The sequence below is a fragment of the Wyeomyia smithii genome, chromosome 3 (genome assembly GCF_029784165.1).
Source record: "Wyeomyia smithii strain HCP4-BCI-WySm-NY-G18 chromosome 3, ASM2978416v1, whole genome shotgun sequence".
In the NCBI taxonomy this organism is placed as follows: Eukaryota; Metazoa; Arthropoda; class Insecta; order Diptera; family Culicidae; genus Wyeomyia; species Wyeomyia smithii.
In genome coordinates, this window is record NC_073696.1 from 131,786,500 (window position 1) to 131,803,947 (window position 17,448).

The following is a 17,448-nucleotide window of genomic DNA, read 5'->3' on the forward strand; positions in this document are numbered from 1 at the left end:
CATTTACGCGTGCAGCAGATCCCCAAAATTTTTTCCAATAAATATCGAAACATCAACTGCGACAATATGTACTACACTGACGGATCACTTCTTGATGGGTCCACTGGCTTCGGTATCTTCAATAACAATTTAACCGTCTCCCATAAGCTCGATAATCCTGCTTCTGTTTACGTCGCAGAATTAGCTGCAATTCAGTACACCCTAGGGATTATCGAAAAAATGCCCACGGACCATTATTTCATCTTTACGGACAGTCTCAGTTCCATTGAGGCTCTCCGATCGATGAAAGATGTTAAGCACTCTCCGTATTTCATGGGGAAAATACGGGAACATCTGAGTGCTTTATCCGAAAAATCTACTCAGATTATCTTAGCGTGGGTCCCTTCTCACTGCTCGATACCGGGTAATGAGAAAGCGGACTTTTTGGCTAAGGTGGGCGCAACAAACGGTGATATTTATGAAAGACCAATTGCCTTTAATGAATTTTTCGCATTTGTACGTCAGAATACGATCATCAGTTGGCAAAATTCTTGGACCAAGGGGGAACTGAGAAGGTGGTTACATTCCATAATCCCCAAGGTATCGACGAACCCGTGGTTCAAGGGGTTGGATGTAGGTCGGGATTTCATTTGCGTGATGTCCCGGCTTATGTCCAATCACTATAGATTTGACGCGTATCTCCGTCGTGTTGGGCTCGGGGAGAGTGGTATCTGTGCCTGTGGTGAAGGTTATCACGACATAGAGCACGTTGTTTGGTCATGCCCTGTATACCGTGACGCCAGGTCTAGATTAATAGCTTCCCTGCAGGCCGAAGGTAGGCAGTCGGCTGTTCCTGTTCGTGATGTCTTGGCAAGCCGTGACCTATCCTACATGTCCCTTATATACGTTTTCCTGAAATCCATCCACGCCCCAGTTTAGTCCTATCCCCTTCCGCCTACATCCAACCAAACGACAAGAACACGTTAAGACCCCGGATCCGGAAACAGCAACTAGACCCGCACGATACTCTCAGGCCCCGAGGGAGACAACCCAATATGCCAGTCCGTAATATCTTGGCCCAGCAGCGGAACATATTCAATATGTTGCTTACCTATGGCGATGGAAAACCATCAAACAACAAATCAGTGCTTTTCATGCAAAACATTCTAGCTTAAGTTAGATTTAGTTTCAGCTCGTAGTCGGCAGCGAGGATAAAAAATTTGCTTTTAGTTATTAAGATACTTTAGAAAGTAAGCTACCAGATATAATTGGCGCCGTTAAACATTGAATTGTATTTGTGCCGTGTCAAATAAACTATAGATGAGGAAAAAAAATTAAGATATTTTATCATTTAGACCACCAATGTGTCAGATGATTTTACCAAAAAAAAATAACAAAAAAAATAGGAGAAATAAGAGTTTTTAGCAACTCAATTGTCTATCGAAAAACATTTTTTTGGAAAAAATCTGTAATAACCGATATTTTCAAAATCACTTTTTGGTTTTAAAATTTTTTTTGCAGGGTCTGAAATTTATTTTTTTAATATTTTTAAATGGAAGTTCAGATAACTTTCTAGAGGTTATCTATTGACAACCATTCTCTATCTTTCGTCATTATTTAGATATGTTGGTTTACAAGAAAAAGGTTTAAATATTTCAAACCTTTGCAAATGTGAGTCCAGATAAATTTTCAAAAAAAGTATGGAAAGTTGATTGGTTTAATAAGGCCTACATACCCACAAAGTTCCATCGCGTTCTACTAGGATACCCAAGAAAAATTGTACCCAACAAAAGAAAAAATAGCTGTAAACAACACTCAATTAATTCATATCTCGATGATGCTTCGAGAGATTTTCTGAGCGGCGCAGTTGGTACATTATGTTATGCTTCTCACAAAAAACTTGTTTAATAAGGCACGAGAGAAGGTCATTTATGAATTGACCAGCGATGGATTCATTCCAAACGCAAGCTATAGCACCGCCATTGATTTGCAGTAGTTTGTTTTTCATCACCGGTCGTAGCCGGCTATGGGACTGACTTGCTATCATTCTGGCTACGTACCTTAAAAGTAATCGCATGTGAGTCCCAGCTTATGATTTTCAACAAATTTTAGTCAAATTTCGGTGTTTATACAAGTTTTATGATGTAAAAGTGTTAGATTGTCATTGCAGTACTAAATTCTGTTGATGGTCTTGATTGAAAAAGCTTTTGAGTGCCAAATTTCACCTAAAGCGATACGATTTTCAATTGCTGTTTTCTCGTCAGCACCAAAACGCAAATGGGACGGACTTGCTATGAGCGGCAGTATACGGAATATCACAGACTGTGAAGAGCTCCAGCGACTAGTCGACATTTTTCACGACTGGTGTTCTAATAACTTACTAACAGTTAGTATCCAGAAATGTTGTGTGATCTCATTCAATAGAAAAAATGACCCGATATTGTACAGTTATAGCATGTCTGGTCAAACTTTGACTAGAGTTAATCAGGTTCGAGATTTGGGTGTTACACTGGATGCAGCGCTATCGTTTAAACCGCACTATAATGGAATTATATTGAAGGCAAATCGGCAGCTTGGATTTATCTTCAAGATAGCACCGGAATTTCGTGACCCACTGTGTCTTCGTTCGTTGTTCTACTCTCTGGTACGATCAGTTCTGGAAACTTATTGTGTAGTGTGGTGTCCTTACAACGCAAACTGGATTGCAAGAATAGAATCCGTGCAGCGGAAATTTGTACGCTATGCCTTACGTTTTCTCCCGTGGCGAGATCCGCAACAGTTACCGGCGTATGCTGATCGCTGCCAACTTCTAGGTATGGAAACACTGCAGCAAAGACGGTTCGAAGCACAGACTGTATTTATTTTCAAAATTTTAACAGGTGAAACTGATGCCCCGAGAATTTTGCAGCAGCTAAATGTGTATGCTCCGGAAAGGCCACTAAGACAAAGGAACTTTCTCTCTCTGCCACATCGCAATGAATTATATGGGCAATACGACCCCATACGCCCTATGTCAGCCAGCTTCAACGACGTTACTTACCTTACCAGTCAGCTCCAGGCCGAAGTGTCCTTTGCTGTTCGAAGAAGTCGTCTTCATTCAACTCGGTCCATGGCTGCAGCTCGCCAGCCATGTCGTCTGCGGAGGCCCCGCAGGTCGTCTTCCACTTGATCGAGCCACCTTGCTCGCTGCGCACCCCGTCGCCTTGTTCCAGTCGGGTTGTTATCAAGAACCATTTTCACCGGGTTGTCGTCCGACATCCTAACGACATGCCCAGCCCACCGTAGTCTCCCGATTTTCGCCGTTTGAACGATGAGTGGTTCTCCCAGCAGCGGATGCAACTCGTGGTTCATCCGCCTCTGCCATGATCCATCTTCCATCTGCACTCCACCACAGATGGTACGCAACACCTTTCGTTCGAAAACCCCAAGGCGCGTTGGTCCTCCACGAGCATAGTCCAGGTTTCGTCGCCGTAGAGGACTACCGGTCTGATCAGTGATCAGGCTTCAACGACGTAGCAGCACTATTTGACTCCAACATGTCGATAACAATGTTCAGGCGACTCCTCCGTCGACGACAATCCTAAGTGCTTTGTTTGTTAATATTTGTATTAGCATTAAGATATTTTATCATTTAGACCACCAATGTGTCAGATGATTTTACCAATAAAAAATAACAAAAAAAATAGGAGAAATAAGAGTTTTTAGCAACTCAATTGTCTATCGAAAAACATTTTTTTGGAAAAAATCTGTAAAAACCGATATTTTCAAAATCACTTTTTGGTTTTAAAATTTTTTTTGTAGGGTCTGAAATTTATTTTTTTAATATTTTTAAATAAAAGTTCAGATAACTTTCTAGAGGTTATCTATTGACAACCATTCTCTATCTTTCGTCATTATTTAGATATGTTGGTTTACAAGAAAAAGGTTTAAATATTTCAAACCTTTGCAAATGTGAGTCCAGATAAATTTTCAAAAAAAGTATGGAAAGTTGATTGGTTTAATAAGGCCTACATACCCACAAAGTTCCATCGCGTTCTACTAGGATACCCAAGAAAAATTGTACCCAACAAAAGAAAAAATGGCTGTAAACAACACTCAATTAATTCATATCTCGATGATGCTTCGAGAGATTTTCAGCCTTTGGGTACCGATGAAATCGGAATGAATTCTAGTTTATTGAAAACATATAAACCTGAGAGAAACAAGATGTCAGAAAAAGTTATACACGTTGCAAAAATGCACATTTTTATACATACTCCCAACATCCAGAACATGTCCATGGGTCCATGGGTTAAGTTCTCGAGTAATACTAGGAAACCAGGATAGTTTTCCAGTAAAATAAAACAAGTTTCATTATAATTGCTTTATTTTTCGTGAAGTTCTGGCTCTTTAAAAATTAACAACATTTTGCCTGTCTCAATCGTTTCGTCTACCCTCTGTATATCACGCTTAAGGCTGGATTAGCTTCTTTGACCAAGCGTCAAATATTTGTCACTTTTTGACATATAAAAATTTGGTCAAAGAAAATTGTTTGTCACTCTTCAATTTTAACATGTGGCAAACACGGGCAAACAACAATCATGATGTCAAAAAAATTCAACCAGTATGTCAAAAGGTCAAATATTTGACCATTGGTCAAAAAGTGTAATACAGGCTTTAAACACAACACTTTTCTCCACTTCTAACATCATCACCTTTTAAGTTTAGTAAAGCGGGCAATGTATGTAGTTTCGCGGGAATGCGAAGATGAACGGGAATAGAAGGTGTGACTAGAATTAGAAAAAATTTTCGTCCAGACGGGACGAGTCACATCTTCTATTCCCGTTCATCTTCGCATTCCCGCGAAACTACATACATTGCCCGCTTTACTAAACTTAAAATGTAAGTCAATATGACAAAAAATGAAATTAGTTCGTAAAGTATCATCACCTTGTTTATTCACATTATACTCGTTTGATACCCTTCGGTTCCGGTTCCTTTGGTTTTTCAATTTTGTGCGACTCTATATTATAAATATAATATCCGTGAAAAAAAATTTTTTTTTCATAAAATTATAACTGTTTTTCCTAATTTCTCCATGATCAGACAGTACGCAATGTCTAGGTTATCTTTGTCTTTGAAACGTCTATGCAAAGTTTCAGCCAAATCAAAAATGGTCGATTAAATGGTTGCCCGTTTTTTGTGGCACTAAAATAACAATGATAATTGATATGTCACAAAATTGTTTATCATTATATTGATTGTTAAAATCCATGTTATCATGCATATTTTACCAATCTATTTAAGAGTTTGCGAGCCTTTTAATCTCTTCAAACTTCATTGTCGAGAATAACAAAGGTTGCGTTCACCGTTGAATGGTGGAATGGAAATGTTTGAACCAGCAATAATTGTGTTTCTCTTCATTTTTTGACTATGCAATAGCCTATCGTATTCCAACTATCGAAGCCATGAAGACTGTACATAACTTTTCACTTACTTGAGGATGATTATAATTACCCAGCGCGTTCTAATGAAGATGTCTGTTGGTCGCTTAGGAAAGAGTTTCCGTCGCATGGGTTATAATATTGGAAAAATACAGCTGAATTGATGGTGTAATGTAATTGATTTCTGATTTCCCAATTGCACAATGAAAAAAGGATAAAAAAAAGTCCAGACAAACTGTCGCAATGTGAAAAACAAAGAGGAATGTATTCTCATGTAATGGTCTACTTCGGAAAATATGAACAATATACATTTTTTCAACTGTGGATGTTTATTTCCCTTTTCTCATTTGGATCAAATAAACGAAATCGAAAGATATACAATGTGTCATAGTAAATTATGTTTTAGGGTGTTATACAGCTCTAGAATGACATGTCCTTGGATATAATTGATAGAGAAGCACTAATGAAATAGGTTTGGTTTGGGTAATTGCTTTTCTTACTATCAGTAATAAAGTGTTAGTCCAAGAAGTAACATCCTTTGTCGAAACGGGTTGCGCTAGTGATACGATTGATACACATTAGACTGGTTTTTTTTTTCTTACTTGAGGATGATAAATACAGGTTGGTTTAGATTGTTTACCTTATATATTGATCAAAGTAAAGCATTGTCATTTGCATACTTTATATGCAAATGGTTGGTCCTCGGTGATGTTGTTTATTTTCTTAGCAGTAAAGTTGGTTTGTATATCAACATATTGTTATTTGGTACGGTGCTAAATTGTAATTTATTGAATACATCTGATATGATTGGTTATAATTAAATGCGTTGACGATTTCTTGTGTGATTTTAGTTTTAAATTGAAGTAATTTGACCTTCGAGTTTCCTGCTGGAATTTATAGACTCTGTTTCAAGCATTTGATCAGTGAAGGATTTTGTGCCAAATTAGTACGAATCCAGTCCTTAATTATTCGCCACCGGTAGCTGCATTTGAAAAGAGATGCTGATTAAAAACTAAAAGGTAACTACTTACTACCGAAACCCGCACACTTGTCCCATAATGAAGAACAACATGTTGAGAAAACGGTGATTCAATTTTGGATTTCCTGGTTTGCAGCCTTTCCTGAACATTTTCGTGGCATCACTGGTTTAACGTTAAGAATTAAAAACCGTGCGTGGCATTGGTTTTACGTCATGGTACGCGAAAAAACATATATGGAACTCAATATGCTGGTACATTTCGAAAGCACTCGTATGTTTTGTCCAACCGCACCGGCAACTTTTTTTGTACTGCAGTTCAACAACATGATTCTAATTATTCCAATGGCATATTTTTAGAATGTAAATTTAATCTATTGCCAATATTGAGTTGGTAGATTGACGAAATACGTCGTTTTGTGAAAACTAGAACTAAGATTATTCTTCTCGCTGAACAAAATCCATCTGCTTAAGTGTGGATACTGAAGTTGATCGGTTTAATTCATAGCAGATATTTTAGTAATGCACTTAACAGGGACGGCATAAAAAAACCCATGTTGCACAATATCGTCCTGTGAGATAATAGCACATACGGAATCGGGATGACACCCAGAGGCCAGAATCCGAATTCAAATGCAAATTGAAAATCCAGGATGGTGACTTCCGGTTTTTGGAATACACCCCAAAACAGCCAAATATCAAAATTTCCGGAACCGGGGTAGTGTCCATTACATGGAAATAAACCGATGTCACTTTAAAATCTCCCGGTTTCGATAGAACAAAATAGAATGGCTAAATACCACTAAATGTGGGTGTTCTAGAACCCTAGAAGTCGGAAATAATAATTCCTCATTATATTTGAATCTCGACTATAATTGTATCATCTGATTTAAAATGTTCGTTCGACAATTGAATTATGTCATCTGTTTCAATATAAGCTTCTATAAGACCTCATGCGAACAGCATAATTTAATAGAAACCGAACCAAGTGTCCAAAACCACATTGGCTACATCCGGCTCTCCAGGTAGTGACGAATTTCAGGATTCAACCAAAATCGATTATGCGATACCTCCAAGTATGAAGAGTTAAAAAACAATGTTTTAAGGGACAATCAAGTGTCATCAATATTAATGCAAAGTCAGATCTCATTATCGTTGGACATTTCCTGATATTATTATTTTGTTTTTTATTAGTACAAATAGGTAATATATTAATAATGTAAACGATTGATTATGTAATTGTGTTATTAAGTTTTCTTCTTTTCTTTTTCAATTGCTCAGTGTTGGCTTTGTTGAGTGTTTTGATTTTGTTATACAAACGAGTTTTGAAATAAAGCTGTTTAACTTTGAGCGAAATATCTGTGTCTTGGCACTTTCTCAAGCATTTCTCTATAGCTCTCTCTTCGCAATTCAGCTTATCGCCATGAACGGAAATGCAGCAATGTTCCAAACATATTAGTTGTGTAACCTTCGGTTACATTGCGTGTGCTGGCTCCGCCACAATTGAAACTTCATCCAGACTTGCCCGGTTAAAATCCCCACCTCCCAGATCCTACCCTGGATTCAGAGCACATCTACATGAGTGATATCCCTCCAAGTCTGTCGTTTAACGTCTAGGACGGAGGGGTCACCCATATAGGAAAGCTTGTCAATAGTATCACCATTACTACTTCAACAGGGTTGAGTGATTTCCCTCCAAGTCTGTCGCGTCGCGTCTGGGACGGAGGGGTCACTCATAAGGGTTCGTTCACAGATGCATTGAGGAGACAACCTAGGTATTCGGATCCACAGGGTGGGTCAAAAGGAATGAGTGGCCTACTGAACAGTTCATTACGACTCGGGAGTGTTCGTGGCACTCCCGATTCGGAAATGACAGTTCACATATAAACGACGAGGCAATTCTAAGGGGGTGCTCTTTCGGCTAAAACAGCTAACGATTCAGAGGTGCGCGTATAAAGTTTTTTACCGTACTTAAGGTTTACGCTATGTGTGAAATACGGGGAGTTTTCGCAGTGATTAATTAGAAAATTGTACTATTAGGTTATTAAAATGTTTTAAAATTGTTATTGTCAAGTTGTTAAAATACTGAAGATGTCAAAAATGTGAATTTGTAAAAAAGACCTAACTGATGTAAAACTTACTATTATAGTGCTAAACGGTTTAAAAAGGTCAGAAGACAAGATCGACAGAAAAACTATACGTATATCTATTAAAACAAGGGAAAAAAGGTCCTCGAGGGGCCTTTTATCCTTGGTTCTAGCTCTACGCTTGAGGCGGTGCCATCCATTGTCAGAGGACAAAGAGTTTGAACCCGCCATTTTGTGGAACGCCAATCCATCGCATATATACCTTCGAAGGTGCTGGCTGGACGCTATTGGCCCGGCACAACGATCGAGCACTGCCATTGAACGGAAAGTCGTCAACCGCCACGATGTTCGGGACGCCGACTCGTGTTTAGTTATACGGATCCGGAGGAACAGGAACAGTAAACCAAGTAACTTAGGTTAAGAAACAACATGTCGGGACAGGGGAAATAAATTAGTAATGTAAGCTATCTATCTATTGTTTTAAAGCATCGCTCCCTTGGTTTCACACCTGGTTTTTTATTTCGTTTCGACGTTTTCAAATTTAGTCGTCGCTTAGGTGTTTTACAAAAGTCTCTCAGTTTGTCGGAGTCGTGTGGCAGCATATTGGCCTGGTGGTTCACCCCTGTAAGTTGGTTTGTTTCCCGATGTGTTTTGTGTCGAATAAACTATAAAGTGGTGAATGAAGGCAAGCTGTGGGCTCGTTTCCAAACGTTGCATGACTCTTCCCTCACCCAACACCCACTGAGCAAGCATAGAGGTTATCAATTGGCGCCCAACATACAAAACCCACGAGAATTAACAGAGCTGCGTAAGTTAAAGGGGGAGGGTAAAATCAGATTTCTGATTACGCTTACTTCGTCCTCCAAACGAAGATTTTAATGATGGACATTGAATTTGATTTACAGTATAAGAACCTTTTGGTTCACCATTTGGAAAGAGAGGAAGTGGAATATGAATTAAAAATTCGGGGCATTGAGTTTACAGAGCAGGAAACACGTTCGACGATTGCGAGACGTCTGAAGGAGAGTCTAAAGTCGAGAAATGTAATAACAATGCGAATATAGATTTTGATCGGTTAGAAACGACGGTCGAAGAGGAGATTGCGATTGTAGACAGAAATCTTAAGCAAATTATAGAATCGAAAACTCAATACTTAAAAAACTTATTTCCGCCCCAAACGACCTGTTAGACTATCGCTTTACCTGGAAAACCTGCATACCAGAGCAGATGATACAGAAAATTCTTGTCGAAGAACACGACGATAGCCTACATTTGGGGGTGGAGAAAACCTTAGCAAAAATTAAGAAAAAATATTTTTGGCCTAAAATGGCAACACATGTGAGGGAATACATCAACCAATGCTCCGTGTGTAGAAAAATAAAACCTTCTTATCTGTCACAAACCCCCGAACCGGGGAAACAACGAATTGCCACTAAGCCATTTCAAATTATCGCGATAGATTTCATCCAGTCACTTCCCAGAAGCAAAAGTGGGTATGCACACTTGCTTGCTATCATGGATTTGTTTTCAAAGTGGTGCTTGTTGGTTCCCGTCAAACGGATCGCAGCAGCACAGGTGGTCAACATTTTGGAAGAATCCTGGTTCCGAAGATATTCAGTCCCAGAGTTCCTGATTTCGGACAATGCCACTTCTTTCCTCTCTAAAAAGTTTAAAGCTCTATTAGCCAAGTATGGTGTACAACACTGGACCAACTCTCGACACCATAGCCAAGCCAACCCCGTGGAGCGGTTGAACCGTACGATAAACGCCTGCATACGGTCCTACATCAAGCAGGATCAGAAGCTATGGGACACACGGGTGTCGGAAATAGAATTTTGCCTAAATAGCACTCCGCACTCTGCTACGGGATTCTCTCCATACAGGGTCCTTTTCGGGCAAGAAATAATAGAAAAAGGAGACGAACACCGGGTAGATTGGGATGTGGAGGAGATGACAGAGGAAGAAAGGGTAAAGAGAAAGGGTCAGGTGGACGAAAAGATTTACTCGATGATAATAAAAAATTTGAGGAAAGCACACGAGAAAAGTATCAAAAACTATCATCTGCGTTCAAATCAAACTGCCCCGGTTTACTCGGTGGGTCAAAAAGTTTGGCGCAGGAATTTTCGGCAATCTTCTGCGGTGGATAATTACAATTCCAAGCTCGATGCTTTATATGTCCCTTGCGTCGTTCGAGCTCGGGCTGGAACTAGCTCATATGAGCTCGCCAATGAAGACGGTAGGCACATCGGCGTGTTTTCAGCGGCCGACCTGAAACCGGACAATTAGGATAAAAATTTCAACTACTTTGTGTGATGTAACGGTCTGTACGTATCTTAGCCAAAAGTTGTTTATCCGATTTCCGCCTTGTATTTATCCTACGACGGCTGAAAGGATGGGAATACTTTGTTAAGGAAGGTCATCATCATATATTTTATTAAACTTTACCTGTTGTAGTAACCCAAAAGCAATCTCCTAAAGAGTTTTACATTCGGAAAAGAAAAACAGAGGCACGTGATAGGCTCGGATACAATCTGTGTTCATGCACGCAATTGTTCGCGATGGTGGAATTTAGTGTGCTAAAATGTTCAACGTGTAAATGAGACTGAATCACTTGCGAGGCGAGATAGTTGGCTGACAGTTAAAGCATTAGTGTTAGTGCAAGCTGATAGGATGGGCTAGGTGAGTTCTTTCGCTTCTTCGTTTGAAGAAGGGAAGTGAGCTTACAAACACAACGGCACCGATAGGCAGCAAAGGGAGATGAGAATAGTTTGTAACGCAAATTGTTTCTCATTGTCAAGATAGGGGACTAATGAACTGGCGGAAATCAGGTTAGGAGATTTTTAGGCAACTACGAGAGGGGATACGATGGGGTATTGTAACCTTCGGTTACATTGCGTGTGCTGGCTCCGCCACAATTGAAACTTCATCCAGACTTGCCCGGTTAAAATCCCCACCTCCCAGATCCTACCCTGGATTCAGAGCACATCTACATGAGTGATATCCCTCCAAGTCTGTCGTTTAACGTCTAGGACGGAGGGGTCATCCATATAGGAAAGCTTGTCAATAGTATCACCATTACTACTTCAACAGGGTTGAGTGATATCCCTCCAAGTCTGTCGCGTCGCGTCTGGGACGGAGGGGTCACTCATAAGGGTTCGTTCACAGATGCATTGAGGAGACAACCTAGCTATTCGGATCCACAGGGTGAGTCAAAAGGAATGAGTGGCCTACTGAACAGTTCATTACGACTCGGGAGTGTTCGTGGCACTCCCGATTCGGAAATGACAGTTCACATATAAACGACGAGGCAATTCTAAGGTGGTGCTCTTTCGGCTAAAACAGCTAACGATTCAGAGGTGCGCGTATAAAGTTTTTTACCGTACTTAAGCTTTACGCTATGTGTGAAATACGGGGAGTTTTTGCAGTGATTAATTAGAAAATTGTACTATTAGGTGATTAAAATGTTTCAAAATTGTTATTGTCAAGTTGTTAAAATACTGAGGATGTCAAAAATGTGAATTTGTAAAAAAGAGCTAACTGATGTAAAACTTACTTTTATAGTGCTAAACGGTTTAAAAAGGTCAGAAGACAAGATCGACAGAAAAACTATACGTATATCTATTAAAACAAGGGAAAAAAGGTCCTCGAGGGGCCTTTTATCCTTGGTTCTAGCTCTACGCTTGAGGCGGTGCCATCCATTGTCAGAGGACAAAGAGTCTGAACCCGCCATTTTGTGGAACGCCAATCCATCGCATATATACCTTCGAAGGTGCTGGCTGGACGCTATTGGCCCGGCACAACGATCGAGCACTGCCATTGAACGGAAAGTCGTCAACCGCCACGATGTTCGGGACGCCGACTCGTGTTTAGTTATACGGATCCGGAGGAACAGGAAAAGTAAACCAAGTAACTTAGGTTAAGAAACAACATGTCGGGACAGGGGAAATAAATTAGTAATGTAAGCTATCTATCTATTGTTTTAAAGCATCGCTCCCTTGGTTTCACACCTGGTTTTTTATTTCGTTTCGACGTTTTCAAATTTAGTCGTCGCTTAGGTGTTTTACAAAAGTCTCTCAGTTTGTCGGAGTCGTGTGGCAGCATATTGGCCTGGTGGTTCACCCCTGTAAGTTGGTTTGTTTCCCGATGTGTTTTGTGTCGAATGAACTATAAAGTGGTGAATGAAGGCAAGCTGTGGGCTCGTTTCCAAACGTTGCATGACTCTTCCCTCACCCAACACCCACTGAGTAAGCATAGAGGTTATCAGTTGTTTCTTGAATTCTAGACTGGGTTTTATAAGGCCACCTATGCAATTCCATAAAAACGAACAATTATTTTAATCGACCATTTTTTATCTGACTGAAACTTCGCACAGATTTGCAAACAAACCGTCCTATCTAAACTAATCGTGACGCAAAAAAATACTACTTACATACTTATAGCACAAAAGACAGAAACATCTGTACAAGGTTTCACCCAAATCAAAAATTACCGTTAAAAAAAGTATTAAAACTAGGACATATTTTGTGGAACTGCTCACCTTCCGATAACTGATCTACCCATGTGAAGCCCGTCGAATTATCTTCAACTTGATCTGTCAAATGCAACTTTCTGATAATGTATCCTCCAATATATTCTATAGCATCTTCTTCGAACTCAGTCAAACTAAAAGTATCATCTGTATCATCTAACTCCAACTCATCTATTGTGAAACTTGGTTCCTCAATACGTTCTGAGGTCTCTGAATCTACAACATGAATCAGTATAGTAGCCGTTAGTAGGTGATCATCCATCTGCTCATTTCCTTCTTCTACATTGCTCCAATCACTCACTTGCTGGGTGCAATCGGAACGGCCTGAATGGAATAATAAAACAGAACGATATTTCTTATACAAACAATTATTCTTATGCTTAGATATAACCTAAAATACACAATCTCAACCGATACGTGAATTCCATTGCCGTTGGGTTGGCGCGAATTGTACCAAAAAAGCGCTCTAGATCATCCTGCTGCAGTCTCCTTGTCAGAATGTAGTGATTACCGTGTGTTGCTTTCAATGTTTCGGCGAGTTGAACAATTGATGCATTATTGATCAGTATTCCTTTTTGAAATGGAAGCATGCTCTTTTTATTTGGTACTCTCAAGCGCCTGACAGCTTCGGATGTACTTTTAAGGATTGCTTTATGCGTTTCATTAGATGGATCAAACGCTGTTATGCGCTCTCTGTGACCTTTCACAGTAGACGAAGAATTGAATAGATCAAACCAATCATTGATTAGTTTGATGAAGTCACTAGTCTCACAAGCGTTTGGTGAATCAATCATACCAAGACTAATTCCTCTTTTAATAGCTTGAGATACAGTGTTCGAAAAAAGCTGCACAGCATATTTCACCTTCTGTCGCCCAGCATCTTTGACATCTAAATGTGTGTTAGAAATTTTATGGCAGATTTTTATATCGTGTTGTTGGAGTTTTATCAGATCTACAATAGGCCTTGAGTTGATCAAGTGGCCTTCGAGCATGAAACCACTGTCCAAAAAATGATTCCGTAAAAGTTTTATCAGGTGAGGTGTATCGGCAAAAACAAAGACCTTTTGACCGGTGTTGGTATGAAAATACGGCTTTTCAACATTTATGTTTAGCGCTTTCCATAATCCCATGTTGGTTGGACCCATACCACAAACCATAGCAACAACTTTGAAATTAATGTCGTTCAACGCTGCAACGATTTCTTGAACAACTGTTGATGTCATGGCGCTGTCGAAGTCATAATATATGACTTGCTTCCAGTTTTTGTACAAATTTCTCTACGATATGAAAGCTCTCTAAAAATTCCAGAAAAGATGATATTATGGCTACGTGTTATAAGTCTAAATTTCCAGTTAGTTACTCGGGTAGAACATCGGTTTGAATAATGGCATCTTTTGTTGAAAAGTATCTAAAGAATCCCATGTGTTGGTAAAAGTCAAGACTGATAAAATTAAATTTTCCGGAAACAGCGTGCTGCACAAGCTCCTTTCGTTCTGCTTATGTGATTATGTTTTTCTCTACATTGACGGGTAAAAACTGACTGGGGAATGCACTGTCTTTAAGCATGCGCTTGCACAGTTCCGTCTGTAGCAGAATATCCTTCAGTCGATAATCCTCCTCTAGGAAATGATCAGAGCATATTTTGGCAGCTTTTATGTTCGTTTCCTCTCCTTTTCCACATACTTTCATCCACAATGCACATAATTCTTCCTGTTTCGGAAAGCGGAAGAACCTCTTCTTTGGTCATATTTTATCATCCTCATAATTTTTACACTACACTACACTTTACCATTTTCGGTTTCAACAACTTCAACAACTTGTAGCACAATTGAAATCTCTCAAGTGTTGTCAGTTGCATACACATCCCAAGTAACACACGTTGGTATAGAATAGTTGACGTTACCTATAGCGCAGTATGCAGTTCAAAAAGGAATTCATTTTCCTATCTCAATCCCATGTGAAATTCAGGCACTGAATCAGGCAATGAAATTTCTTCTGGTAGCTAGTACGCAGCTAAAAATAAATCATAAACCGAAATGGAAAACAAAGTTCACTTGCTGTGAACACTGCTGTGAAGCAAAATGACACTTTTTCTTGCACGGAATAATTAGCACTGACATTATTCAGGTACTGAAAGTGTCAGGCAGTTGGTTGGTCGTCTCACACCCAGCGATGCCAGATTGGAAGACATTAGCCTACATTCAAAATATTTTTCACGTTATAGTTACCGGAAAAGTTACGTGAATATTTTCCACTATCGTTTTCTAGTAGATTCTACGTGATTGTCATTTGAGTTTATGAAATCAAAAGAAATAATTATCGGTTTCCGTTAGACTCTCTTAGAAATTTGCGAAATAAATATTGAAATTCAGTCCGCGCCCAAATTTGAGTCCATCATGACCTGGCGAGATGAATTATCCTTTGAAACTTTCAGTAGATGCATGCATTTCATATGAGTTTCACGTAGAACTCATCTACTGGTAAACGACGAATTTGCATACCTGATTTATTACGCAACATATTTTGATAATTTCTAAAACCCGTTTCCTAGCTCATAAAAACTAGAGAAATAAATGAAAATTGTACATTTCGTAAAATGTAATTGCTATCAGATATCACTCAGGTATGCAAATTCGTGAATGAATAAAACAACAGAAAAACTGATAAATATTACGACATTCCCGGGGATTATTATTATCCGCTGCAGCTGTTTTCGTTCAGGTAACTCTTCAACCATTGAACTGAAGCTGTGTGAAACCTTTAAGCTCAAGTCTCGATTTTATTAGGATTTTTCGAAAATTCACTTATTTGCAAGCCATCCAGAAATTCTGTTTTATGTTCAGAGTCAGACAACAGCTTTGCCATTTTAATTTCTGGTTATTTTCGCACTGAGAATTAACGTGATACATCCTGTTTGATGTTGTCAAGTTCACGTAGATGGTACGTGATTAACCATGGTATGCATGAGATTTTCACGTAGATGTTATGTTTGTCACATAAATCATGCAAAATGACAGGAGATGAACAAGTATAGGAACCTTCACGTAACAATCACGTGAAAATTATTTTGAGTGTACGATGAAGACATCCATTTTTGTGACGAAAACGTGAAGACATTGGAGAAAACATGTGAAGACATTGAAAAATATGTGAACGACCCGAATTTTGCATTAGTGCATTAGTGGTGACCTGTATTTTTTTTTGCTCGACAGTTTTCGATTTGCCGGAAAGTTTTTTCAGCCTTCGGGCTTCGGTTAGGGAGACATTTTTTCGCGGACCAGACTTTTGAAAAAATTATCTGGCATCCCTGCTCTCACACCAGATCGCGGTAAACAAGTGTGTTCGAGTGTTCTAGAGAAAAGGAAAAATCATGCGCTCACTCACGTCAGATATCGTTACTGTGAAGCATTCTCAGCTGTCAAAATTCCGTTTGGTAAAAAGGGCAAAATTTCGTGAACCTCTTTTCTTTTCAACTGCGTACCACGCTTATTCCATGACATCAATATCACCAGAAAAGCGCAAAACATGAAGGCTAGTAGCTAGTAGAACAAGTACCGATAACTGCATGAAAGCAAGCCAACTTGATATATATAAGTGGCAAAATACATCTCGAGCAGTGATACCAAATGTGCAGATTTGTCTGCAAAACGCAGATTTTTGAAGTCCGTGTGCAGATATTTATTGATTTGCAGATATTTGCAGTTTTTTCCCGGTTTCGGCAGATTTTTGTCAAAGTCTCCTTATATTTGCGCAGATTTTCTTAAAATGTGTGCAGATTTTTACAGACTCTTGCCTGCGCGAGCGAAATTTTTTCGGATCACGGATAGATTTTTCTCAGATTTCGAGCACATTTTTCCGGGTTTTCGAGCAGTTGCAGACATTTTTCAAAAACATCTGGCATCTCTGATCTCGAGTACTAATACGGCAATGCTCAAATCTGTTGCTATGACAACTGTTAACCAGCGCATGCGCAAATGTGTTGTGTCTGCGCAGTGCAACTAGATCGGCAATTTCTTTTATCAGTGGCAGTTTTAATTGATTATAAAATGATGACAAAAAATAATATTCAACCTTTCAAAAAGAGTTGTTTCTTTCGCTTGAATATTGAAATTGTTTTCGCATAGTTTCAACGTTATCTGGATATAAAATCTAACAAAACTAGAAAACGTTGTTAGATATACAATAACAAAAATCTGAAGTGATATTGGTTACACTGCAAGCGTTTTGTTTATCTTTTGATGGCGCGTTTTGACCCGCTTCGAATAAATATAGAAATCGTTCGTATAACCTTAATAATAATTTGATCAAGTAATTTTCAGTTGGGTGTTGAATGCTACGACTATTGTACTAAGGAAAAGCATTTTACAGGTACGTAGTGTTGTTATTAGATGGTGTAATGTCTTACGAAAAGACCAAGTGATAGTGATTGTCATTATTGAACTCATGTTATTAAAA

General features: G+C 39.1%; 1 protein-coding gene and 1 long non-coding RNA gene across 4 annotated transcripts in view; one reads left to right on the forward strand and one right to left on the reverse strand.

The window, feature by feature from the left end:
• Nucleotides 1-5,791: 5,791 nt before the first annotated feature.
• LOC129727002 (uncharacterized) lies at nucleotides 5,792-6,777 on the reverse strand. Its single transcript, XR_008728454.1, has 3 exons — nucleotides 6,449-6,777; nucleotides 6,043-6,384; nucleotides 5,792-5,958 (listed from the first exon to the last, which is right to left on the reverse strand). It is a non-coding gene; the product is annotated as an uncharacterized LOC129727002 (long non-coding RNA).
• LOC129726999 (probable 3',5'-cyclic phosphodiesterase pde-5) overlaps nucleotides 5,899-17,448 on the forward strand; it is a 109,282-nt gene continuing 97,732 nt past the window's right edge. For 2 of the 3 annotated variants that reach the window (XM_055684340.1, XM_055684330.1), the window contains exon 1: nucleotides 5,899-6,023. In XM_055684340.1, the coding sequence (XP_055540315.1) occupies nucleotides 6,011-6,023 (13 nt within the window). In that variant the 5' untranslated portion in view covers nucleotides 5,899-6,010. Of the gene's footprint in view, nucleotides 6,024-6,269; nucleotides 6,422-17,448 lie in introns of those variants that run through there. The other variant, XM_055684341.1, reaches the window with a different exon arrangement.